Raw genomic sequence first — 27,983 nt, forward strand, 5'->3', positions numbered from 1 at the left:
GGGTGACAATTATAAAGCATAAATCACTACTAGAGACATATTATTTTCGGAACATCCCCAAGCTGACTGAACGAGTCAAGCTGGCGAGTCTACCAACAGTTTAGAGCGGGAGCAAGAGGGCTAGCTATAGGTGCTGCACTGAGATGACGTCAGCGGCACACTTGTTGATTGGATACTGCGGCAGTTGTGACTCCCTCCATAGCTGCGGATACAGAACAGCTACTACTGACTACAGTAACTGCGTAGTTTCCAAATGAAAATACCACATGAGGCACAAAGGAAAAGAAGAGAATGCGGGTTCCGGTGGAGGGAAATTGTAGAATGCAGGAAGCAATACGTTTTTATTTTTAAAGTACGCACGCGAACGCCGCATATTTGAAGTGTACTCAACTGAGGACAGGTCAGCACGATAACATAAACACAATCAACGACGTTCCTCTCGATATTCACACGGTTAGTGATGTATAAAATGCATTTCCGCGGAGTTGCCATGTTTCTTGTTTGTCCTCGCTTTTCTACCTCAGTAAATTCATCGCGACAGAGAGGATAAATGATGACTGGTCGAAACAGTCGGAGGTAATACTGGTCAACAGGAGGAGCTAACTGTATAATCACCAGGATGAATATTATTGGGTTCCCAGGCAGGCTAATGTTTACAGCGGAGCATAAGGGTGACCCTTTCTATGGATACCCAAATTTCATATGTTGATCCAAACAATCGGCGAGGTAACGGTTTTCGATCTAAAGTATGGGGAGGGAGTATTGGGACTGGATTCAAGGTAATCAAGATGTTTTTGGTTAGATTCTACCTGGGGGAACATACCAGTCATTCCGATCCATCTCGAAACTGTCACTCCTGTTTCTATATTAGATTATCTGCTCATAAAGCAAACAATAGAAAAGTTCATTGTCATGTAACAAATTTGTGTTAAGTATAATTTAACGTCACATGTCTACCTCGTTGGGTTAATCGCGGTGGCGAGGATTAACCTTTGATTAAGCTGATGGAGGGGGAATCGAACCCAAAACCTAATTTGGCGAGATCATGATGCAACTCTTGTATGGTGCATACATACATTGAGGTGGATTAGCTACGCTAGTGGAGAATCCGCAGATGAGCAACATTTATCCCCAAAAAGATCCGGCTTGTGTGTCACAGCGTGTGTGCGAATGAGTCATGTCCGGAACATGTGGGACACTTGCTTGCTGATTTCAACCACCCCTACACATGCGGTTGCAGCACAACATGCACATGGCAATTAGCGAGCTTGAATCACATCTATCGTACTCAGCATTCATGGCACTGGAATTGTTCACAATATTCCAAAAGCAACTCTGTGGAATTTTACTGGCGACGAAGTGTTGAAATGATAATCAGACTGTTTACCTCTTACCCGCTGATAAGATCACAGTTCTTAATTTACTACGCTCGTGTTGAGTCACAAAGTTTTTCGAAGTTTACTTTGTGCACCGAAGCTAATGCGTTTGAAAGACTGACAACCAGTAGAATCCATGGGAGGTTTAAGGGGAGTGGTAGTTTCCCTTCAACTATAAACAGAAAACATTGGTAATATTTTCCAATTTTTTGTTTATTTTTGCAGTCTCTCTTCAAATTATATATATGGGGCATTCCATGACAAAGTATCTCCATTTCAAAAATTAAATGCAATGTAATTTTATTCTCACTTGTGAGTCAACAATCTAAAATTGTCAATTGGATAAAAATTCAAGTATCATACATAATTTAGTTAATAGTAGAATGTATTTTACATTTGATTTTAACTTTTGATTTCCATTTGTTTTGTATTATGTCCCACCGTGACACCAAGAAGCAATTAATTTCTCCTATAACGTTACATTTCCCTTTAAACTCCACTAGATTGGATTGGATTAATTTGGTGTTTTAAGTTTACTTTATGCACAGTAAGGCTAATCGGGACTGGACAAACTCCACTAGAATTTTTCAAAGGTCAAGTACTTTCTCTCTTTGTCATTAAGTAATTTACTTTTCATCACTTGAGAATTCACAAAAATTAAAATAAAAAAAATTGTTCACCTATAGCCATAAACATGGAAAAGTATTCTAAAGGTAGTTATGAGTAGAATGGCAAAATGTAGCCTGTGCAATCCGCCCGTGACTATGGAATGACAGTCCATTCCATATCGGGGCTGAACCGATGCCTATGTATCGGAAAGTATTGATTCGAATTTATTTTCCGATACGACCGATATTTTCCCGGCATTTTGGTCATTCACAGGGTCCGAAAAATTGCCTCTCGACAGTTTCCCGGAGTCTAATTATCCTGGAAATTATGCAAAACCCGAAGTTTCCCTTTATTTTGCACCAGTTTCCTGTGTAAAAACTTAATTTTGTGATGACATAACATGCAATTTAATATTCTATAATGTAATTTTTAGATTTTTGTTTTGTGCACATTTAGACATATTTACTTCTCCTAAAATTCGTCAACGAAGACAGAGAGAGTAGAGGAATCACGCTGAGGCGCAAGAAGGGCTATTATGTAAACGCTTGAAAAAACACCGCGCCCTGGAGCGAGTAGCGTGATACGATTCATTACAAAACAACATTCCTCGCCGTATCTTGCATAACTATCCGCCGGGGCTCAGACTCAGTGCTGGTCTTCCGTGTTTTGGGCCAATTTTTACCTCCATCGGACCTTGAAATATTTCTTAGCGACTTCTCCCTCTTCAGTGCCATGGCTGAAGGCCAGAGGACTCGTCGGCCGATCATCCTCCGGACAGCTCTCACCGTATCAATAGAAAATCTTCGATATGTGTTGTCAGTGGGTGGTCAGCTGGTATTCATTATTTTTGTCACCATGATGAGTGTGAAGAGAAAGATAATGTGTCGGGCCTATATATAATTCAGGCGCCACCAGCCTTTTTCCTCATGAGCCAGCATTTATTATTATTATTATTATTTGCAAATACGGCCTAATAAAGCCATGAATCCAACTAAGATAAAGATACACATTTTGAAATGTGACCTTAAAACACTTATTAATTACTACAAGATTAACTCTTGCACCTGAGTGGCCATCCTAAAAAGGCTTTATCGGTAATAGCATGAATAACTGCAGTACATTCTAATATATTTCTTTCTTTCTTTATTTCTTTATTGATAGAGCTCAACAGGCCGAGCCCAATTATAGTGCTCTAATTACATAATATTACTACAATAGATTCGGTGTTCCAGTAATAGTATTTTTAAAATTGTATAAACTCATTGCAAAAATATCAATTGTGTTATTTACACATGTAATTGTGTTGAAAGAGTTGCACGCTCTCCACACCGGAGAGATAGAAAGAATTGATGTTTTCGCTCTTTGGCAATGTAAGATTTTGTGCTTGGGACGTGTTTTCGAACTGGGAACATTAAATGATACGGCTGACAATAAGTTGGAATCGTCTATTATACAGTACAGAAAGAGCAGGCCATTTACTTGTCGTCGGAGTGCTAGTTTGCTGAAGTTGGTCTCCGAGACTAGATTATCGTATGACTCGAATGTTGGATATTCTCCACAGGCTTTGAATTTGAGATATCTAAGAAACTTTGACTGAATACGGGCCGAATCTACCATATCGACTACGGGAAGTGAACATTTCGAGAATAAATCTGAGAATAGATTAAGGGTAAGTGAATTAACTTTCACATTCTGTAGAAACTACTGATTTGAAATGTACTCTTGCGAAATTCAGATGATTTTTCTGGACACAAAACTATTTTTTCTGGGAAAAAATAACATATATAATATATAAAACAAGATTTAATTCATAATTAATGAGGTTGGAAACAATGATCGAAGTTGTTAATTCAACAAGTATGCACTATTTTCTGTTACGAAATTAGTATGTTAATGTTATGACATTTTGAATTTTAGGCTTTTCATTGTAATACTGCACGTTATTGCATCTTACATGCCTTATTTCACACAAAATTTTGAGTGCCTGTCAATTTGGACATTTCTAGTGCTTAGAAACCCAGGCTATAGTCAGGACCTCCACCAGTCCCCTACCTCTGGCTGGGTGCACAACAGCGAGTGGGTAGAAAGCAGACAAACCCCAGGCCACATTAGCAGTTCAAGAGAACCGACACTGACTTCCCTTCACACTGGGTGCACATGCCTGCATTGTTAGTGTATTTCCGGTTGTTTCTTGCACTTGCTTGGAGCGTGCACATTCATTCTATGGATGACCTCCAACGCAACGCTTAGGCACTTGCTCCATCTCTGTCGTGGACAGATGTCAACACACACATATCGCACACAAATGAACGAAAGTAAATTCCGTGGAGCAACAGCCCTTCGACTTTGCTTCTTAGTGATTGGTTAACGCATCAAATCCCGTCGTCCTCGTTTCTTGGCTTTGTCATGTGGTGCCCAAATTATCCTCACGATTCGGTTTTCACCGAAACTTTATAGTTCTCACCTGGGATCGAACCCAGGGCCGGTAGCACCACAGGCAAGAGCGTCACCAATCCCGCTACGCAGAAGGTGAAGAATTACACAAGATTCTGAAATTATGTATTGATCGCACATTTGAAGCGTAGTTTCTAGCTCAATAATCTACCGACTCTTGAGTTGCACATGAGGAGAAATACATAATTTAAGATACACGACGTCATCATTTCACAGAACCCGCGCGCATTTTAATAACATTGGAATGAAATGCAACCTATGCGGAAAGATAAATTCCCTTATATTTGCAATGTCAGACAATTTGGGGAGAGGAGGAGGAAATAGATGTTCTTTAAAAATCGTCAACGGTCTTCACAATGATGGAAATTTAAAATATCATTACATTTGTACTATAGCGCCAAGATATATGTGCCACCGGAAATATGCGAACTTCCCAGGCCAGAGCTTCAGCTATGGTGGCGGATTAGTGGGTATTGGTTCTCAACCTTCGTGAGACCGTGGCCCGGTAAATTCGTGTTTTAAACGTCGATGCCCCAATTCCAGGAATTTTACTCGCAAATAGCTTTCTAATTATTTTTAACTGATACGTTTATTAATAATGATCAATTAATTAATGAAATTATTAATATATAAATTGTGCCATAATCATAGAGTATTAGTTCGATTCTAGGCTTGTTAAATATAAAATTTAGTTTAAATTAGTTGACAACGGCTGGATCAATATTATTAAATCAATTTGGTAAGTGCTGATTTTGGAATGTCTCATTTCGGATACAGAAAAATTCCAATTAGTCAGAATATTTCCAGGTAAGATTAAGGATTGGAACGTGGAATGTCAGAACCCTGTTACAGTCGGGAAAGCTAGAAAACTTAAAGGCAGAAATGAGAAGAAACAAAGTAGATGTTATGGGAATATCAGAAGTGAGGTGGGAACAAAATGGTGAAATAGTGAGTGATGAGTTCAAGATGTTTTATTCTGGAGGTGATCAACAAGGAAACCGTGGTGTGGGAATAGTGCTAGGACCACGTGTGAAACATAAAGTTATAGCAGTGCGTTATGTGGATGACAGGATTATAATGGTGAAACTTCAAGGAAAGAAGAAAGACTTAGTGTTAATTCAAGTGTATATGCCACATAGTGGGTTGTCAGAAGAAGAAGTGGAGGAAAACTATGAGAAGATAGAGGAATTGATGGAAAAAGAGAGAAAGGGATCGTGCATTATCGTATTGGGTGATTGGAATGCTGTAGTAGGAGAAAGGCAGGATGGAAGTACAGTAGGAAGATATGGATTAAGCGAGAGAAATGAGAGAGGGGAAAGCCTGGTAAATTTCTGTAAAAGAAACTCCCTAATTGTTGGAAACACACTGTTCCAACAACATAAGAGAAGGAGGTACACCTGGATATGTCCAAGAGATTGTAAAAGATACCAGATAGATTACATACTGGTACAAGAAAGATTTCGAAATTGTTTGAAAAATGCGAAGACATTGCCAGGAGCTGACATTAATTCAGACCACATCTTGCTAATAGGATAAATCAATCTTACATTGAAGAAGATAACCCAAAACCAGGTGAGCAAGAAACCCCACTTAGAGAAGCTAAGGGAAGAAGACGAAAGACAAAAATTTGCAGAACATTTCCAAGGAAACTATAATAAGTTTAAAGCTAGTTGTAACAATAAGGATGAGATGTGGGATGGAATAAAAAGCTGCTTACAGAAGGCAGTGGATGAAACAATAGGCTATACAGGGAAAGGAAAAGTGCAAAGAAACCATGGATTACTGAAAGTATGCTGGAAAAAATGGAGGAACGGAGAAAATGGAAGAATGTAAATACAGAAGAGGGAAGACATAATTACAAGATACTGAATAACCAGCTAAGAAGAGAAACTGACAGGGCAAAAGAACAATGGATGAAACAAAAATGTGAAGAAATTGAAGAACTGGAAAAAAGAGGAAGGTATGACTTGATGTATCGTGAAGTAAACTGCTTGGGCTTCCAAAAGAAGAAATGGAAAACAATGTGGATGATAGAAGACGAGGAAGGATGTGAAATCACAGACAAAAAAGGAATATCGAATGTGTGGGGAAAGTACGTTGAAGAGCTCTACCAGAAAGAGAATCGCCCAGACAGTCTGAATGTAGAAAATGAAGACGACGTGCCTGACGATGAGAAAGGATACTATATCCTGAATGAAGAATTTGAGCAAGCACTCAAAGAAATGAGGAATGGGAAAGCAACGGGCACTGATGAAATTCCTGTTGAACTTATCAAATGCCTGGGAGATGGAAAAAGAGAAATACTGCACTTATGCAATGAAATCTATGAGAAAGGGGATTGGCCACAAGATTTCACGGAGACTGTTTTGGTACCTCTGCAGAAGAAAAGCAATGCCAGAAAATGTTCTGAATACAGGACAATCAGTTTGATATCTCACTCGGCAAAAATTATTCTAATTCTGAACAGACGCCTATACTCGAAGGTCAGTGGCGAGTTAGAGGGAGAACAGTTTGGTTTCAGGAAAGGAAGAGGTACAAGGGATGCAATTGGTTTACTGAGGACCATTGGGGAAAGATATTTAGAGAAAGGAAAGGAGGTGTTTGTAGTATTTGTAGACCTGGAGAAAGCCTTTGATAGAGTGAATTGGGTTAAACTTTTAGAAATTCTGAAGAAAATTGGTGTAGATTGGAAAGAGAGAAGACTTCTAAGCAACTTATACATGAATCAACGAGTTAAAGTGAGAACAGGAGACGAAATGACAGAAGGCTGTGAAATTGGAAGAGGAGTACGGCAAGGATGCTGCCTATCGCCTACTTTGTTTAATATTTATTTAGAAGATATAGTGAAAACTTGTTTCCAGGGCACAGGAGGTGTCAAATTAGGAGGAAGAAGAATAAACTGCATAAGATTTGCTGATGACATGGCATTATTCGCTGAGGATGAAATAACCATAAATAGTATGTTAGAAGAGTTAAACAGCAGCTGTGAGCAGTATGGGATGAAGATTAATGTAAAGAAGACAAAGGCAATGGTTATAGGACGGAAACCAAGGAATATTAATGTGAGAGCAAACAGTGAAAGAATCCAGCAAGTGGATAGCTTCAAGTACCTCGGATGCACTATAAGCAGTGACATGAGCTGCAACCAAGAAGTGAAAATGAGAATCGCAATAGCAAAAGAAGCTTTCAATAGAAGAAAAAATGTTTTTTGTGGACCCATGGACATAGGTCTAAGGAAGAGATTAGTGAAATGTTTTGTGTGGAGTGTAGCACTATATGGTGCAGAAACCTGGACGTTGAGAAGAAATGAAGAGAAACGACTCGAAGCTTTTGAAATGTGGACATGGCGAAAAATGGAGCGTGTAAAATGGACGGACAAGGTAAGAAACGAAGCCGTACTGAAAAGAGTTGGTGAAAAAAGATCTATACTGGAGACCATCAAGAAGAGGAAAAGAAACTGGTTAGGACACTGTCTAAGAAGAAACTGCCTGCTAAGAGATGCCTTGGAGGGAATGGTTGAAGGAAGAAAAGTCCGTGGAAGAAAGAGATATCAGCTTATGGATGATATTAAATTAACTGGGTCGTATGCTATTACGAAGCGTAAGGCAGAGAACAGGGAAAGCTGGAGATTGCAGTGAAAAACCTGCCAATTAGGCAGAAAACAATGAATGAATGAATGAATATATTTGTTAATGAAAATTGCTGCGTCGACTAAATTGTTAATGATGCCCGTTCGTCAAATTCCAAATTTGTAGGCGGGAAGCAACGCGGTCTCCTGGTTAGAACATTCGATCGTTCACCACCACTGTCACGAAATTTTCTAAACCTGAACGAAAGGCCATCCTTCCAGATGGTTTCCAAGTCGCTTCACCTTTATGTATGGCCCTAACTCAAGAACGGCCCTACTGTCGTAATTCAAATTTGGAGGCTGCAGGGGAGACAGTCCTCTCTCAGCGTCTTTTGATTTCTCACCAGCACCGGCGCGAAAGGATTTCTTGTTATCGTTGGTGAACCCCGAACGAAGGGCAGCACAGGCTGCAATTCGCAAACAGCAGGAGAACCTCTCCCAGTCCGGTACATTTGATGCCAGGGCCCGGCGGTTGAGAAATACTGGTATAGGGAGGGCAAAAAAATAATTCTAAAATTAATATTGGGAGACAATTTAATAACGATAAAAATGAAGAGGCATTGATTTCCAGTACACGGAGGGGGGGGGGGGGAGTTTGAAATAAGAAAAAAAATAGTTTCTCCTAACCAAACATTTGTGTAAATAGGCGCCAAAAGAAATATCGTTCACCAGAATCGAATTCATTTAGTAACCGTGCACATTTCTTCAGAGTTACCAAAAAAAAGGTCAAAATTACCAAATTCAGTTTTCTGTTCTTTTTGTGCAAATTTCATCTTTTTCTACAAGTATAAGTAACACCCCCTAATAAAGCGTGCCCATATGAAACCTCCCTGATTTCAAATTACAATTGTGGGGAAACTACTCGACATAGAGCCTTGCCGTTTGCGGCATCATGTAGAGCAACTAAAAGAACTAAAAAAAAAATGAGTTGCTTTACATTGTGACGCAAACCGCAAGGCTCTATGTCGAATAGTTGGTTTCCTCACAATTGTATGTTGAAATCATAGAGGTTTAATGTGGACATCCTGTATTGTATCAAAATATATCTGCCACAGCCTACTTTATGGCAATTGTCAATGCATCTTTAACTGAGGAATGGAGTAAATGACGTGCAAGCCGACAAGATCCTCACAAAGCGAATTAGCCATTATGTGGGTGTGCTATAAAAGTGGATCACACGAAACTTTGGCGGCCTCGACACACATAGGAACATCAATAGTTCCAAATCACGCACATCACGACAAGTTAGACATGAAAGTATCTACGACAACTTCATCGTATTTTCATTTTCCGTCGTCCTCAAGTCTCTCCAACTATATTTGATATTAGTTGGCTGCATTGCTTTTGGTTTGAATGTAAGTAACAGAAGACAGTGAGAAGTATCTCGAGCTAAGATTTCTACAAACTAATGCTCTTATACGTGCAATATATTTTCTTGTAAATGAAAAAAAAAATAATAACCTCAAGGTAAATTCTTGATAGCAATATTTGCATTGGTTTACGTAGCCACGATACTATTGTTCAAACCTGGGACCACTGTACTATGCGCTAGAAACTAGGATAGCCCAACTCAGGCCCATAGCCAGGCAGGGGCCAGGAAGGGGGGGCTGAGCCACCCCCTGGAACTGCCTTCAGCCCCCCTGGCACAGCCTTCAGCCCCCTGGATATTAGGCAAAACTATTTGCAGTGAAGAGTAAAAATGTAGACAGCAGATATTATTTTGCTCACAACTTTCGTGAAGGATAAATTCACAGAACATGAACAACAGCTAATACATTTGTTCATCTTATTTATAAGAAGAAGTATAAGTAGCGGCAAGTATTTTGAAGATTGTCCTCTAGACTCTAGAAGGTTCTTTCATAGGGCAGTTTCTTTATCTGTACCTTCGCTACCCCTGTTGCGACCTCCCGTTTAGACAGAAATCTGTGACTTTGATGTCATCATGGAAATTCCCTCCGCATCTGCGTCAAAGGTCAACAGCTCCCATGATTTGGAAACGAAGGGGGTTTCATTGCTTCCGCCGAGGGTGGAATGCATTGTAGGCTGATTGAATATTGTGCATTTTTTTTCGTGTGATATACAGAAGGTCGTTCGGGATCTCTGAGGACAATGTTGGAAGGGTGATAAGTTCATGAAAACCCATGTCGCCACCAACGATCATGCTCAATTGGAAAACCAGCATTCCGCGCTATAGCCCGACAACGTAATTTCCATTGCAACAGACTTTTCTGAAGAGTTATCATGTCCAACTTTTCCCACTCCTCTTGACAGGCTTTCCAGAGGCCATTGAGAGTGCGTGGACGTCTCTTTCCTAAGGCCCGTTTTAGGAGTCCAAATGCACAGAAGTCCATGGTGACCCATCTGGCGCCTTGACCGGAATGTCGCTGTAAGGAATTGCACGGATGCCAGTTTCCACCTCCATTCGCTGTAAGAACAGACGAGTCGAACGGGAGGTATGGCTGGATGCTTTATCTTGGTGCACCCAGACCTGGTTTTTGGTACCCCCATACAGTGCCGGGATATCTATGTTATAAATGGGTGTTAAAACCTCATCCTGATAGTACGTGGAGTTCACCTTCACATTATTAGCTACACGGCGAATTGCTAGCTTGCCGTTATAGCAGTATCCAGCGATGATGTTTTTGTCGCGAGGGCGGTAGTAAATCGCGCGGGGTTTGTGACAGTCACTAAGGTAGACATATGCTTCGTCTAATGTCACCACATTTTTCCATCTCTCCCCTGCAAGATAGGTCTCATAGAGCTTTCTAGCGTTCGTGCGACGTTCCGCAATGTGACGAGGCAACAGCTTGTGAACTCGCCGCTTATGCCGCATTTCTAGTTGTAGGTCCTTCTTGATTATGGTGTTCACTGTTGACACAGACATTCCCCACTTACGTGCGATACTCCTTTGGAGGGCAGGGTTACCACCTGACACAAGGGCCTTCACTTTTCTCACTATGTCTTGTGTACGACTCGTAGCTGCTCGTGGATTTGCCTGTTTCTTCCCCTGTGGAATTAGGCCCAGTCGGTCTTTGTCTTTTTTGTTCAATACCGCACCGATCCCGTTCTTCGATATCACAAAACCACGCTTCTTGCACATTCCTTTGATTGCCGAATAGCTATATTTAGCATCGGAAAGGGCTGTTATGTAGCCCTCCCAGTATGGTTCAATTTTCTTCGGCATCGTTGTAGGTAAATGGCACAACACTCTGCACACGCGTTCTCGGTACTGACGTGACTCAGCATGCACCGTTTGGACGGACGGACGTTGATAACAGCGCCGCCAGCGGCTTTCAAAATCGTCACCAGAGATCCCGAACAACCTTCTGTAAATATCTGTATCATGAAAAGTAGTATGGGGTGTGTAGTGAGGGATGATGTCAGTAGCAGTCAACACTTCAAAAAACGATGTTTTAAAAGATATAGAAAAAATTAGTATTTGTATGATATTTCTAAAATTCATATAACTTAATGACCCCCCACACGTAATTTACCTTCATTTAATACTGTTAAACTTTGGAAAATTGGACTTTGTTTACAGAGCCCCCCTTATAGCCCGTGAGCCCCCCCTGGAGATCAATTCTAGCTACGGGCCTGGAAAAGGGAAGAGGCCAAAAGCGTGAGATTGCGGAAGGAATACGGAAGAGGGAACGAGAATGGAGAAGAGGAAGCGTAGAAAGAGAGCAGACGAGAGGGAGAGAGAATAAGAAAGTAAAGGAGAAAGATCGCGAAAATGAAGGAGAGGGAAAAATCGAGAGAGAGTGAATGAAAGACACCACATACATCGATTTGCTTTATTTCACATCGCTTTTTGGGCCACTTTTGACTAATTTGCGAAGATGGAGTGAGTGATGAAATGATGAAATTGATTCGCAATCCGCAATTCGAACCCAGGATTCGACCCCTGGCGTCGGAGAGAGAGAGAGAGAGAGAGAGAGAGAGAGAGAGAGAGAGAGAGAGAGAGAGAGAGAGAGAGAGAGAGAGAGAGAGAGAGAGAGAGAGAGAGAGAGAGTTTGCTTGTTTATTTAGGGCCTCATTTCTTCCACTTATGGGGCTAATCGCGATGATGAGAATGAATGATGAAATTGAAACAACAAATAACACACATACTCATGCCGGGATAGCGCCTGTGCAAACCACTCTGCCAAGGAGGTCCGCGGGAGAGAAAGCGAGGAAGAGGGAAAGTCTGGGAGTAAACGGGAGAAAGAAAGAGAACGAGAGACAATGAGAAAGAAGCGCCTAGGAAAAACACAATACCCCACTGCATCCAGTTGGAACGGAAGAGAATAAGTATAAGGATACTTTATTTTCTTAGATCAACATTGCAATCATAGCAAAGCGATACCATTGCTATTGCAAAGCACACAGACACGAAACTAACGCTATATAAAAAATGAAAACACAGATAAAAGCAAAAGGACAAAACTGAAATGGTAACATTACATTTACTGCGTTCTTCGAACTTCAAGTAAGAAAAGCAAGCAGTATCTGATCAGAGCGAAGAAAAGGTCCACTGCCAAACACCATGTTACTACTCTCAGAAGCTGCTATCTATCCGAGATGTGCCCAATTAACTGTTAAAACAAAAGGAAATAACAGATACTAGCGATTATTGATGTGGATTTCAAGTCTCTAGTATTAAGAAAAGTGCAGGAAGAAATGAACAAGCTCACATCTTCACCGCTGTAGTAAAGCAATAAGCGTAATTCCTTTACAAGTGCAGTGATTTAATTAAGGCGGTTTAATGTTTAAATGACGGTAATTTTTTGTGATTCATAATGAAAACATCCTACATTGACAAGACAAATTTGCTTAAAATTTCACAAAAACATTGAATTTAATTTTTAACTTATAAGTTGTCTTTAAAAACACTTCAACATTCTACGTACTAAATAGGATTCTTGAAAACTATTGCACAACGATGAGAAATTACGCCCTATAAATAAGGGCTGGAGCCGACTAATCTATAAGTTAATGTATTCGGCCGATAATGATAGGTTGATTAAATTGATGTTCAATTTATGGATCCAATATTTAGATGTATTATGCATTGATTTAATTATTTTTGTTTATTTGTGCAATTATGTAATCGCGATGAGATGAGAGGGTGCTGGAAGTGAGAGAAGGGATCGGTTATCTTCATTGAGGTACTCCCTAAGCATTCGTATGGAGTGACCGATGAAAAGCACGGATAAAAACCGTCAGCATAACCGCAATGCGGTGCATTAATATATATCAATTTATGAAATTTATATTGGAATAATATTAATTCTCACTTCCACTATATTCTGAATTTCGGCGTGTAGTTTTATTATGCAATTAAATACACGCAAAAACGTTGCCAGTCGTCGCAAGAAGTTCACACCACACATTTTTGCTGCTGTAATGAGTGGCAGCTCTACGATAGTGAAAAATCAATGCTTCTACCACACACTATAAAATCGAAGGCAGCGTGCATCATTCTGGTTAACTTTCCATGTACTTGATGAAGTTTGTTTTACGCTCAGATAGGCTAATCGAGACTGGACCTGTAGTTTAAAGTGGGATTCCAACGAATGTGCAGTGTGGCTCTATTGTGGATCGAACCAGTAACCCTTTGATTACAAGGAGACGAAGTTAAGACTACGAAAATAGAAAAGACGCGGTTCTTGATGCAAACATGTCATTACGTGTGGCACTTCTCGTGACGCAAAGAAAGAAAGTAAACAAAACGAAACGTTACCGCACAAATCAACAACTTTCACTCGCGATCTCGCGAACGACAGTGAGTAACGCGAAAGGAGACAGGCAGTAACCTCGCGGCTCACTATAATACAAACCATTTCTCTACAATCACCATATTCCCAACTTTTCCCCCGAACAGCCTGAGCAATCTGTTTACAACCGCTGCTGGCCGCTTTCCAAAGCCGCTTTATCAGCGCCGACCTCCTTCGGGCTTGACAAGAGGAAAGTGGGGGGGGGGGGGATTCTCCGTGGACAATCTCCCGCGCTAAAAATCTGTCAAAACATGCTGGTATAGAAATCCGCGAGCGATTTACTGCTTCCATTGCTCTGTCAGATGTGATCACGAATGCAGCTCTAACATGAGATGTGTGCAAACGCAGGATTGGAAAGCATCCAAAAAATTTTGCTTCTTGGTTTAACGACTGTGGGAAAAAAAATACTAGTCAGAGTGCTTTTTAAGTGTAGCAGTACGACACACTCTTCCAGAGTTCTTACGATATGAAAATTGGTTCAAATATTCATTACTTCAACAACTAAAAACTGAAATAGGTGCTTCATTTCTTATCTGACCTCATTTTAATTTTATCACCAGAAATCAAGTTGCACATTGCCAGCCCAGGATAGGCCTTGGGTTGACTGTTTTGTTACTTTTCAAAGGACTGGCCTCTTCACAGCTGCCAGCTGATTGCGGATAGTGGTCTGGTGTTTTCAGTGTGCACAGATTTGCAGAAATGTACAGAACAGCCAGACAGAAGCTGGTTGGTTAGAAGTCACCTGTCATTCCACAGCATTATGTATGATTCATATTACACATATGCTCCTACTGTAACTAATGGTAGTTCCAGGAACTTATTAATTCAAAGTACTGGCAAACCTATATTCTCCACATGTCTATGTATACGAACTTGAGCTTCAGATTTGGTAAATCTTGTTTCATCTAGAGATTTGTATTTCTCTTGCATTATGGCTAATGGCGACAATTAAAATTAATGGTGATTAGAGGAAATTGACGACACTCATACATATGTCCAGTCCGGGACTCGAATCTGGAATATTTGGTGACTGGCTAACGATTCGATCCCCTGAACGCGCCTTCATCCAAGGATAAATATGCTATCAGCGTTCTGATAAAACGTGCTACTGGAGATAAATATCAAGTGGGGACGAATTGGGGGTTTGGGAGGTCAGCCAATGGTAGTATGATGACCAAACAGGAAATCTTTGCTCTTCTTACCGTGTATATGCAATAAGCTTCTTGTCTTTCCTGTCAACATTATTTGAAAGCCTGGAACAGATACGATCTATTGATCTGGTTTCTATCAGTTTTTCCTGTAGAAAAGGCATTCCTCTTATTGTGAATGGGCTTGAAGAAGGTTATGTCAAGGATACAAGCGGTTTACAGAACATACACATACATTTATATGCTGCTATACATTGTAAATGGACGCACATTCCTTTATATCTAAAAACCGTGTTTCTTTGTATTGTGAAGGTCACTGAAGAGCTTTGTAGATGAACAGAAAAGATTTTTACCATACTTCGTTCACAATTTTTAAATTGATTAAATTAAAAAAACTAAAAATAAATAATTTTTATTTACAACCGGGACCACAATCTATCGCGTGGCGAAAGACCACGTGATCACGTACAAATTCAGCAATCATTGACGATGACGACGTTCGGGCATTGCAAAACACGATTTCTCTCTAACCTCTGGGTCACAGGCCTTTTGGACGTTCGACCTAATTTCGTGGGTTAGAAACTAACAACGATGATGACCAGCCTCACTAGCATTGCATAAGCAGTAAGCAATTGCATCGAAATAAAGTCCGGCGCGTATGATCCTGGCTTTGACATTTTCTGATTCTGGTAAAATGGCCTCCCCGACGACGTAGTAGTAATTTCGCCGCATTGAAATCAAGAGGTCCCGGGTTTGATATCCGGTGGAGGCACACAGTGGTTCAGATCCCACTTTAAACTGTAGATGAATCCCGATTAGCCTTGCTGTGCATAAAGTGGACTTTAAAAAATTCAAATTCTGGTAAAATAACATTTATATTTTAACTTGCTTTATGCGTGATTAGTCAATATTTGGTTACCTAACGCTCAATTTGATCTCTTTGGCGCCCCTCCGATAGCATAGTGCCACCACTGTGGTCTTGTAATCAACAGGTGTCAGGGGTCCCGGGTTCGAATACCGGTCTGGGCATGGATGTGTGCGAGTGTCCATTCATCAATTTCGTCGTATCATTACTCATCCTCATCTTCGCAAATTATCCAAAAGTGGTCCAAGAAGCGAAGTAAAATAAAGCAAGTCAATGAATCAATCAACTGGTCTCGGGTTCGGCCACTTATGCAGTAGTTTTGGATTCCACTGTCAAATATAGGTTAAGTTCTCATTAGCTAGCTGAATTGAACTTAACGATTGATCAGGACGCATAAACTGACAAACGATAAAACATAATGAAATACTTATTAATGTCTGTGGCGTGTCCAAGGGAGGATAGTGGGGCTCGTAGCCTTCCCTTTGGCTGCGCTATTGTAAAAATAAGAACGTTACGTTACGGTCCGATAGTATGATAAATATACGACTCACTGCTAAATAAAGGAACGAACTGCTAACTGCTGGTCACGCCACTAACTTCACAGGGACTTTAGCGGCAAGGACGTCTCCTTGGTTAAGAAACACGTTCTTCTCCGTTTCTCAGACCAAAATAATTAAAATTTCAATGATTTCTTTGGCAACAACCATTCTCTTGGGTTTCTTAAACATGGTCACACTATAACGGCCTGGAACACATCGCGGTGACGCACCGACACCTGTTTCTGCATCAACAATTTGTAAACCAGCTCCTTACCTCCACGAACGTGGCATGCACACGTCAAACATGCTCCAAATCATCGTTCATTTACTTCTGCGACGAGAAAGAGAGAAACAGCGCCGACCATATGTAGCGAAACACTTTTTCACGTTGTCACTTGTAACGATAGCGAAACGTTCTCGCACAAATCCTCGTCGAAAAGCGGCCGTTTAAACTCGAACTCAGATCGATACAACATGCGCACGTTATCCGGCCTCCACGTCAAGCTCGGCGTGGGTGGGGGGAAACCTTACTTCCGCGGGGGGCGTAAGAGGGGGCGGAGAGGTTATGATAACTGCAGGGGGGCTCCTTTCAGCCGGGACAAGGTTAGATATAATAAAAAAAAACACCTACACCTGAAAAGTCACGATAGGTTTTGCTGCGCCGTTTGTTGATTGGGTTTATTTTACTTAGCTTTCCTGCCACTTTTACCTAATTAGCGAAGTTGAGGATGAGTGATGACATGATGGAAATGATGAAGGGACCCGGGTTTCGAACCCGGAACCCTACTGCTCCATTGATTCACTCTGAAGTGTTAAACCAAAGGATTTTTTTTTTACTGAAGTCCAGTTATGAGGCGCCCTCAAGTCAAACGAGATTTTCAGGAGATGAATCTGGGAATATTAATACCCACATACGCGTTTCTTCCCACCCACTATACCCTGTCCCAACTACGAGGGTGGTTCAGCATGCTCCGCCCCTGACCCATTTCCAGTGATAATAGAGACCTGTAATTTTATATGTAAGATTGTTCATTCTTTAGACTAATATCCACAAAGTTTCAAGAATTTACAACTATTTCTCTTTTTGTTACAGGTTGATGATCAGTAAGAAGTGTAGCCACATGTGAAGAAATGGAAAAATCTGAGGTCCGAGCAGTGATAAAATATTTACTCAAGAAAAATCTAACACCGAAAGACATCCATGCAGATATGGTGGGAACTCTTGGAGACTCTAGCCCCTCATATGACCTAGTGAAGAGATGGTGCCGTGAATTTAAATGTGGTCGGCATACCTGTGAAGATGAGCATCGTGGTGGCCCATCTGCAACGGTGACCACACCAGAAATCATCACAAAAGTGCATGACATGATTTTGGCAGACCCGCGAGTGACCGTTCGCCATATAGCAGACACATGTGGCATCTCAACTGGCAGTGTGCATTCAATTATTCATAATCATTTGTTAATGAAAAAGATCTCTGCACGTTGGGTCCCGAGAATGCTGACGGTCGACCAAAAGAGGACACGTTGTGTGACAAGTCAGAACCTGTTGCGGACAATAAAGGCTGACAAGCCAAAGTTTCTGAAGAGATTTGTTATGATGGATGAAGTGTGGGTTCACCACTTCGATCCCGAAAGTAAACGCCAAAGCATGCAATGGAAACACCCCCATTCTCCACCCCCAAAGAAATTCAAGGTTCAACCATCAAAGGGCAAAGTGTTCTGGGATGCAGAAGGAATCCTTTTGATAGATTATCTCCAACAGGGAAAGACAATCACAGGTGTTTATTCTGCAACCCTAATTGAAGAATTACGTACTGCCATCAAGGAGAAACGCCGCGGAATGTTCGCCCGTGGTTTGTTGTTCCATTGTGACAATGCTCCCGCCCACACCTCCCAAGTTGCGGTGGCTGCAATTCATGCAGCAGGGTTCGAAATTGTCCCTCATGCCTCTTATTCTCCAGATCTGGCCCCTAGTGACTTCCACCTGTTCCCGAACATGAAGGAAACACCTTCGTGGAAAACATTTTGCCAGTGATTCCGAGGTTATGGATGTTGTGAATGCTTGCTTGCAGGACCAACCAAAATATTTTTTTTTTCTGCTGGGATTGAAGCACTGGAAGGCCGATTGGAAAAGTGTGTTAATGTTGAAGGGGACTATGTTGAAAAGTGACAGGGATTTCGTTTTCGTACGAGGGTTCCTTCTATGTCAGGGGCGGAGCATACTGAACCACCCTCGTATCTCTGGAGCAAGGTGTCAGAGAAGGGGAGGAAATCGAGTGGGCAGAGCGAAGCAGTACACGCTGCTGCGAAGGTTGGTAACTGCAGCCCCCCCCCCCCACGCAATCCCCTTAAATCTCACGTGTTCATTGGTGCAACCGTCTCGCGTCAGTACTTGCGCAGAGACATGTTTTCGTTCGCCTGCTCCGGTGATAGATACCTGGGACAGGATATAAGTTATATTTATTCATTTTTAATGTTATATTTGAATTTCTCTTCTTTACTTCTTGCATACATATAAGATGTATTTACAATAAAAAGTTTTTAGAGAAAATGTAGATATAACGAATACACACTGACTTACAAAACGCAGGGAGCATCATGGTAAACTAACAACTTTTCTTATAATAATAACGTTGTGCTCGTTGAGCCTCGTTACGATACCACAAACCTTCGAGGAACGGCAATTTTTTGGAGGTTTTGAATTTTATTTCACCTCGCTTTTCTAACCGCAACGATGAGGATGAAATGGTGATCTCATTAAATTTATTGGACAATCACAAAGGAACGCCCATGACAGAACACGAACCTGGAACCTCCAGTAGCGAGATCGCGAGCCGACTAATCAACGCACTCGGCTAACCAGAACAATCCTCCTTGAACGGCAAGCAACCCGCTAACTCGTCGTGCGATTTGGGTTGCATAACTTTAAGGATCCAAGTCGCAGAGTACGGTTAGGGTGGAATGGGGGAGGAAGTCTTATATTGATACCTGTATGCACCAGCAAAGAAGTGGATTCCCCTGGTTCCTGCTAGGGGATTGAAAGCCATCTGCACACTATGCGGCGAAGAAGAGACGAGGGATCACATCCTGGTTGAATGTGTTTGGTCAGAGCCCCTCAGACAACGAAAATGGGGGGGGGGGGTGCAAGGGACAGTATTGGGCGTACAATCCGGGCAGTATCTATGGAGAAGAGAAGCATGCCGGTATGGAACATCAAATCGCTGGGCTCACATTTACATGCAATCTGGAGGAAGAGCAAAAATATGCTACTAGGTGTCAGTGAACAGTGGCGTAGGCATAGGTCGGACGTGGAGTGCACAGTTATGAATGAAGGTAGTGTAGCAGACAGTCAAATATTAGAAAAGGGACAAATTGTCATCTATACATGTACAGTCACGGGCACTTTTGGATTGTAACAATCACACTAACTTTCAATGGAATAGTTACAACCCAGAAGTATCCATGACTGTATACACACGTTTCTAAATGTATGATCAATGGGATGTGGGTTTAAGGCGGGGCATACAATAATATTGTGTGATACACACAGCCCAAGGGCTTGTATCGTAGAAAAGTAATATTTCCATGAGCTTCCATTCTAGTTTCCGTACACTTCCTCACACAATCCAATTTCCTCTCGTTACTGTACACGCCGATTAAGAAAAAGATGGGAACGCATGCTACATGAAAACTACAATCTTACTGTAGGTAAGTGGACAAAAAAGCAAGAGATTCGACAACATTACTGCGAGAAGGAAAGCAAGAAGGTGGATGCGATTACGAAATCGGAATTCCTCAAGCAGCTGAGCATGTTCCATGCCAGACACAAATCTCCTCGTACTGCATTCCAATCATTATGGGCTCCAAATTGAAACAAGCCATGCCGAAAGGCCATTTCTTGTCAAAGGATATCCATTACTTCGCATTTTTAAAAAGGTTCCTGTTTTATGCGTAGAAAGTGGATAAGACTTTTGAATCAAATTTATATTGCAAATATATTTTCAATTAACAGTTATCAGTAAATCGTGATACTATTGGCCTAAATAGGACATCAATAAAATTGCCTATAACTCTATCGATTCAATATTTCTATGAATGATGTCACCGTGAACTATACCCGTGCCACCTGGCCAGCTGTCACAATAAAAACTTATTGCGTGGTTGGGCAACGCGATTGGTCCTTACGGGGATGTTTCCTACACGTTACAGAACATAGGTGGGGGCAGTCAATCAGACGAGCATATCCTTGAAATGCGTTCCTTTTCCGCACTTCTCTAGGCTAATAAAGACCATGAGCCGCACTAGATCTCTGGCATTCGCCAGCAAAACTGTTTTCGAAAAAAACACTGCGCCGACGTTCATGGCGGAGTGGTTTTAGCAACGCGCGAGGAAGCCAGATCTTACTAGTTTCGAACATTGGTTAAGTCATGGATGTATCGCTGCACGTGTCCCATTATTTCATTAGTTCATCATTCATCTTCACTGTCGTGATCAACCCAAGAGGACTAAGAAAAGACGTACGAGGGTCACTTTATATTTTGAGCCTTGGCAACACTGATTGAAGTTAGGCGCGATTTGACGTTTGCACGGAATCGTCTGACATTATTGACCATAACGTACTTCAAATGTTTTGTCAATAGCTTCATTTGTGTTGTTTATGTTGCCTTGGGGATTGCGCGACAACAATAAAATGGAATTAACTCGGGAACATTTTCGTGCGATGATTTTTTACGATTTTCGACGTGGATTATCAAGACAAGAGTGCATCGATCAACTTACTTCCACATTTGGCGATGAAGCCCCATCCTTTGCCACTGTGAAACGCTGGTATAACGAATTTAATCGTGGCCGCCATTCGCTCACCGACGAGATTCGCGAAGGTCGTCCGAAATCAGTTGTTGTTCAAGAAAACACTGATGCTGTGCAAAACCTAATACTGCAAGATCGTCATGTGACATACTGTGAGATTGAGGCAACCATAGGCATTAGTTCCACCAGCATATATAAAATATTACATGATCATTTAGCTGTGAGAAAGGTATGTTCTCGTTGGATCCCACACAATTTGACAAAAACTCAAAAAGACGCTCGCGTCAATTGGTGCAAACAAATTCTCAATAAATACAATCGTGGTGCTTCAAAAGACGTATATAAGATTGTAACAGGTGACGAATCATGGATATATGCATATGAGCTGGAACGTAAACAGCAGTCGACTGTATGGGTGTTTCAAGATGAACCCAATCCAACAAAAGTTGTTCGCGCTCGAAGCACATCGAAACAAATGGTCGCCTGTTTTTTCGGGGAAACTGGTCATGTGGCAACTGTGCCTTTAGAGGAACGTAGAACGGTCAACTCTGAATGGTACACAACAATTTGTTTGCCAGAGGTCTTCGGTCAAATGCGGAAAACAAACAAACGCCGTCGGATCATTCTTCATCAAGACAATGCCAGCTGTCACACATCTCGTCTAACAACCGACTTTATGAACAGTCAAAAAATCGAATTGATGGGTCATCCGCCGTACAGTCCTGATTTCGCACCCAATGACTTCTTCTTGTTCCCGAATGTCAAGAATAAATTGCGTGGACAACGATTTTCGTCGGCGGAAGACGCCGTTGATGCGTTCAAAAACCATATTATGGAGGTGTCTCAAGAAGATTGGAAAAACTGCTTTGACAAATTGTTCGAAGGAATGCAAAAGTATATTGACCATAAAGGAGAATACTTCGAAAAACAATAAAGCAGTTTTCAATGCCAAATTCCTGTTTTTTCATTGTTAGGCTCAAAATATAAATAGTGACCCTCGTAAAATAACCAATACAGAAAGAAAAATAGCTGCGATATTCCAAATTCTGAACAATTACACCCGCCTAGAATTTCTAGAGCATTCTAGTGAACCGTCGTGTGATTTGTTATCCCTTTTGTATAGATATCTGTGGTAAGAGAACAATCTTACAGCGACACAAACTATATCGCATGTATCTAGATATTGAGGAACCGAACCACACTAAAAATAAACTGAAATGAATTGTATACACATATAATTTTTCGAAATGTGGAATAGGAGTATTAGCATTTTGTCGGAAGTAGAGGATTTTTTTAAGCAGACTATGCCAAGAATACACACTCCCTGGATGCTCAATAAAAGTTGCGCTAACCACTAAACCACGTTAGCCAGCTTGTTTGGATACAAGGGCACTTAGGCAGTTCAATGGTGAGAATCGTTTCAGGTTATCCTAGACTGTGGAATAACGCGTCAATGTACGTGGAAACGAAAGAAGTATCCTGTTCCCTTTGCCATTCCAGCATTCCGCTACAATGCCTGGGAAAAGCAACTGTGGATATGGAAGGGTCGGAGTGTGGACCTTGAACCTCGATTCACATGGCTTACCTGCAAACCTCACTACACAAAAACTTGTTCCACTTTACCACTTTTCCCCCTGAATTTCTACAAGCAGAAAATGTTGTATTTCTCTACATTTCCCAACGTCTTTGTACTCTCCCCACCCGCCCACCCCCCAAAAAAAGGGGTTGAAATGTCAAGATTTTCACCAGATACAACACATTTCTACGACAATCTTAGGAATAGCGCCTAGAACGACTTCTGTATAACTAACAAGCAGAGGATGCGGGTTGGGAAATTGAGTTTGGGACGGGGTTTCGTGTCGTGGTACACTGTAGGTAGCTAAGGTACTAACGCGAACCAACCAGTCACTTACGAGAAAAAGCGCTTCGAAGATTCGAAGCGCGCCTCATGAGACGAAGTGCAATCCGGTGGCCTGGTGGTAACGTATCAGGTTCTTGATTCGATAGCCCAAACTTCTTTTTTAACTCATCATAATGATGCAAGTGAGTATTCCTTTTATGTATACCTCTATTTATGCACTTAACCATTTGGTCCGAGCTCCAGATAAGGTGCCAACTCTCCCGTATTTCCCGGGATCTCCCGCATTAGAACTAATTTATTTGGATCTTCCCGACTCCCCTATTTTTCATTAACAACCAATATTGCGAAATTTCAACTCATTTCATGTTCGGCGAGCCATACAAAACTTCAAGTTGACTGCAAGATCTTACACGTTTAATCTCTGGCGGGCGGAAGTGACGTCATTTCTTGCAGTAGTTAATTATACAGCAGCAGTGAACAAATATATATGTCATATGGGTTAGGCGATATCAACTAGACGATCGTCACGATAGTTTGGCGATATATATCGTGTCGGGGATATATCGTGACGATATTCTGGCGATATATCGTCAGAATATTTTAGCGATATTACAGGACCGCTCGCACAATTTAAATTCGGTACAAGTTGCGTTTTGTTTCATTGAAAAAAGGTTCCTAGACCGTATTTAAATTGATACGGTCAAAAATGTTCCTGGACCGTATTTCAAATGATCCTGGACCGTATTTAAATTCAACCGGAAAAAGTTCCTGGACCGAATTTAAATTCATCTGGAAAAAAAGGATCCTGGACCGAATTTAAATTCATCTGGAAAAAGGGTTCCTGGACCGAATTAAAGTACTTTAGAGTATAACGCTCGTTCTTTACGGTCCACAATCCATTTACGCTTGCTGATTTTCTATCCTGCACTGGAATTGAATTTATTTAAAATTCCTGTATACCTTAAACAACCATGCTTTGCACCACTGCATCTAAACGAATATCTATTATTGGAACGTGTCAGCTTTCTGAAAGTTCACCAACTGTCACCGCCCAGCACATTTCCTTGCGGTACTTCCTTGTTGGAACTGCGTTCTTATATCCAAGAGGACATTGTACAACACGAGCAGGAGGAATGAGCTCATCTTGTGTCTAATTATCGCGGAGGATGTCCGCTGGGAGCTGGAGATTGCGGTGGAAGGGAAGTCCATCGAGGCTGGCGATAGTTTCGCTTGTTCCATTGTGAAAGAGCTCTGAGGCCACAGAGGGATGGCGCCGCAACTTTCACTTCTTATCCACAAGTTGTTGATTGTAATCCGCGCTGATGCAGAAATCTTTACAACTGTGTGCGTGACAGTATTTCTCGGACCGTGGAAAAAAACGCTTCGCTGCTCAGGTACACGCACACAACGCGTCCAACCTGCAGAATATCAGGAATCAATGTCAAATTAAATTGTATTTTTTTTTTTTTAAATATTCTTTGCCTTTCTGGAAGAACGGACCAATTCAAACTTCATTCAGGGTTTATCTCACTTTCATCTAGCCTTTGATTTGTTATTTTTGTAATTAAGCGTCGCTTTTCTGACACACTTGGCTCATCGCGACGATGAGTGATGATACGATGAAATTGATAAAAGGGACACTAACAAAGAAGACCCACGCGCAGGCCGGAATTCGAATCCGGGACTTCTGGTGTCGTAGCGCGCTGTGCTGCTCGATTGTTTTGTTGTTATTGGTGCTGTTCTGCTGTTACTGTTTCAGTATAAAATGGTATTTCAGTACTGTATCTGAAACTTTATGTAAATAAATAAATACATTATCCTCCTGCTGTATTCATTTACTTTTCACAGACATACTCGGCAGTCTTTAAGCACGAAAGAGTTAAGGTGTAGAATCAATTAACATAGCCGTCACTTTCCACACATCACCATATTCATTTCTCAGCGGTATACAGGCTTTATTCACGAAGCTTAATGGGCTTAACAAAATTATCGACAGCCGCGTAACTGCCACCCACTCTAGCGTATCCAAACAACATAATAAAAGCTGCTAAAGAATTACCCATTAAAAAGAAGAAAAATCTTTCTCACCTGACTTGCTAATGCACAAGTGATAATTTCACCTTCAACGCATGTGTGTGGGAGTGGGGGGATGCATGTTGTGCCTGGTAGAAGTTCAGGAACGATCAATTCGAACGAGGCAATGTCAACGTACAGAGCTGTAGGTGCAAATTGAACGTGTAAAAGTAATGAACAAACATTTACATTCCATTCTTGGAGTCCCAAGGTCGTCTACGTGGTGACGACTCGGCAACGAGTTAAAACAAAGAGTGTGAACAGCTTTAAAGTCGTAGATCTCTTCCCAATTGTTTGCATGCGATCTTCATTGGATACGTCCCATTCTCTACAGTTTGCCTTTTGCCTATTCTAACACTATATTTCAAGAGAGCACGTCACCTCGAGTTTTCAGTCAACTTTTCTTGTTTCATTTACCGATGGTAGAGAACGGATCTATGATTTCGTACTCTTAGATTAGATTAGATTTATTTCTCATCTGATGCGCGGCTGTGCGCACTACAATCTACATTATTACATCACTCAATTTATTTCAATGTAGTGTACACTTTCCCACAAATTCCGTGTAGGTGTTACCATAGCAGTTTCTGGTTGTTTTGTCTTTTCTCACTCAACACTTCTTCCTCTGCTTGTTTCCGTTTCTGTACAGCACTTCCTTTCTCCCTGTTGAAAAAAAAACATCTTTTCCAATAGTTCCATGTTTCTTTGCCCTATAATTGTTTCGAGCACTCTTTCCCAGTTATGTTGCCTAGCTTCTTCTCCTGCAGGACGCACGTGTCCTGACATAAGAATAAATGTTCTGGCACATCATCACCATGGCATAGTACGCATTTGTATCTTCCTTCCTCACTTTTTACTGTATTGTCTCCATCCCCCGGCCTCAACCATGCCAACACCTTTCTTGCGGCCCCCCATGCTCACTTTCTTGATGTGCGCTACTTGTCTCCATTCTCTCGGTCACAGTGCTCTAACCCCTAACCTACCGACCACCCGAAAATGTTGTCCCTCTTGAGAGCTGTAAAGAAGGGTAGCCATATTTGCTTGACATCTAGCCTGGAATGATTTCTTGGTTTGGAACCAGGACTCTGTAGTCTGCTTTAAAAAATGAATAGGGTTGTTGAGTCTTAGTTTTAAGTCTACTTTATGTACACATATACGCTAACCGGGACTGGAAGTACACTTTAAAATGGGATTCGAATCTCTATGTGCCACCACAGGGTGGCGAACCAGGAACCCCTGATTACAAGGTGACAATGTTACTACACAATCAAGAAGGCTTTGAATGAATAGGGTTGTCCGTATTTAAAGTGTTTGATTTGGATGTTCAAATTCACGCCGAAATTTATAAACAATTTTGTGTTAACGACATACAGGACATATATAATTCCCCGCTCTCTAAGGTTTACATGAGGTAGTAGGGTAGTTTCATATGAAGCATGTGTTGGTAGCACTTAAAATGGTATATTTTGAAGTTATATTTACATTGAGTATTAAAATTATGCTACTAATTTCCTCACATTCCTATTCTACCTGCACTATCTCATTCACTATTAAGCCGCCAAAATATATGATTTTCCCTTGCTGGAAACACAAAAAAGATTGAAAATTCAATTTTTGAAAATACAGATCTGAAATTTGAGAAGGATGAAATAAGACATTTTAGCATGTGTATAACTTAAAACAATTGTTTTATCCTATAGGTCTCTACGCAGAGTTCCTTGGGGATAAAACTGAGCGCGCCATAAAAAAAAAATATGACTGCAATGCGAAAAAAAAATTGGATTTGTAAAAAAAATAATGGAAAAGCTTGTGCTTGGAGCACTTTACATGAAATTAATTTGCTATGTGAATGGATGATGAATTATGCTGATAACTGAACACATTGCACAACGATAAAACAGATTTTGGTCTAGATTTCGTGATTTGGATCACGCTTTAAACTGCAGGTCCAGTTCCGATTAGCTTATCTGTGCATAAAGTGAACTTAATTAAGCCAAACTCATAAGCGTGGTGTGTATGAATTGTATGGAATACGGATGTAAGTTCTGTCTTTCATCCGTCTCGAACGTCTGTCAAATACGGAGGACCATACAGACATCGGGAATCTTGTTTCTAAGCTGCGAAATGGCAAAACGAAGTGCAGGGGGGACTGGGATGAAACTGACAGCATTCATCTGGCTAATGGTTTTTCATGTCTTCCTCTGGAAAAGCCTGGAGAGAATGCATTTCCTGGGGGAGAGCACGCCATGAGCATTCGTGAGACAACGCCCACGTAGCCTAGTTTGAGATGAAACAATCGCAAATCAATATACATTTGAACAAGTGCCATTAATTACATAGATTTGATGCTGACGAAAATCTATGGAGTTCTTGAAGATGTTAAACCATTAACACTTGACTTAACTTAATTTGCTCCTCGCCTTAGGTCATGCACTTCTGCCTTCTTATCTTACTTATCTACAATACGTGTCAACGCTATTGCCACAAAAAACATATTTAGGAAATTAACCATAGCAATGAGATTTGTACACGACAGATGTGATTTTCAGATAATGATATAATCTTTATTATTATCATTGTGTTGAATGTTTGACACATTTAGTTGAACTTTTTCTTTTTTGAATGAATTCTGCGAATCTCATGTATGAATACATACCAGAGTACATATTTTCTTTTGGGCCCATTTCTAGAACATGCTTTACTTTTAATTTTGGCAATTGTAAAAAAAAACTAGTAGAAGAAGCTATTCTCCTTTCTTCAAGTCGTTCGTCTGCGCAATGCTCTGAGAGAACGAAAGTCTGCCAACTTTGTAGTTTCGTACGAGGCGAAACCTGGCAGGTGAGGAAATAGTTCAAGTACAACT

General features: G+C 41.1%; 1 protein-coding gene across 2 annotated transcripts in view; it reads right to left on the reverse strand.

The window, feature by feature from the left end:
- LOC145991048 (TBC1 domain family member 14-like) overlaps window positions 1-27,983 on the reverse strand; it is a 122,476-nt gene that overhangs the window by 41,922 nt on the left and 52,571 nt on the right. The window contains exon 1 of one of the 2 annotated variants that reach the window (XM_083126750.1): window positions 16,650-16,772. The exons of the other annotated variant lie outside the window; for it this stretch is intronic. Within the exon in view, the coding sequence (XP_082982876.1) occupies window positions 16,650-16,693 (44 nt within the window). The 5' untranslated portion in view covers window positions 16,694-16,772. Of the gene's footprint in view, window positions 1-16,649; window positions 16,773-27,983 lie in introns of those variants that run through there. 2 annotated transcript variants of the gene reach the window in all.

Source organism: Lepisma saccharinum, chromosome 8 (assembly GCF_977018435.1).
Source record: "Lepisma saccharinum chromosome 8, izLepSacc3.1, whole genome shotgun sequence".
Classification (NCBI taxonomy): Eukaryota; Metazoa; Arthropoda; class Insecta; order Zygentoma; family Lepismatidae; genus Lepisma; species Lepisma saccharinum.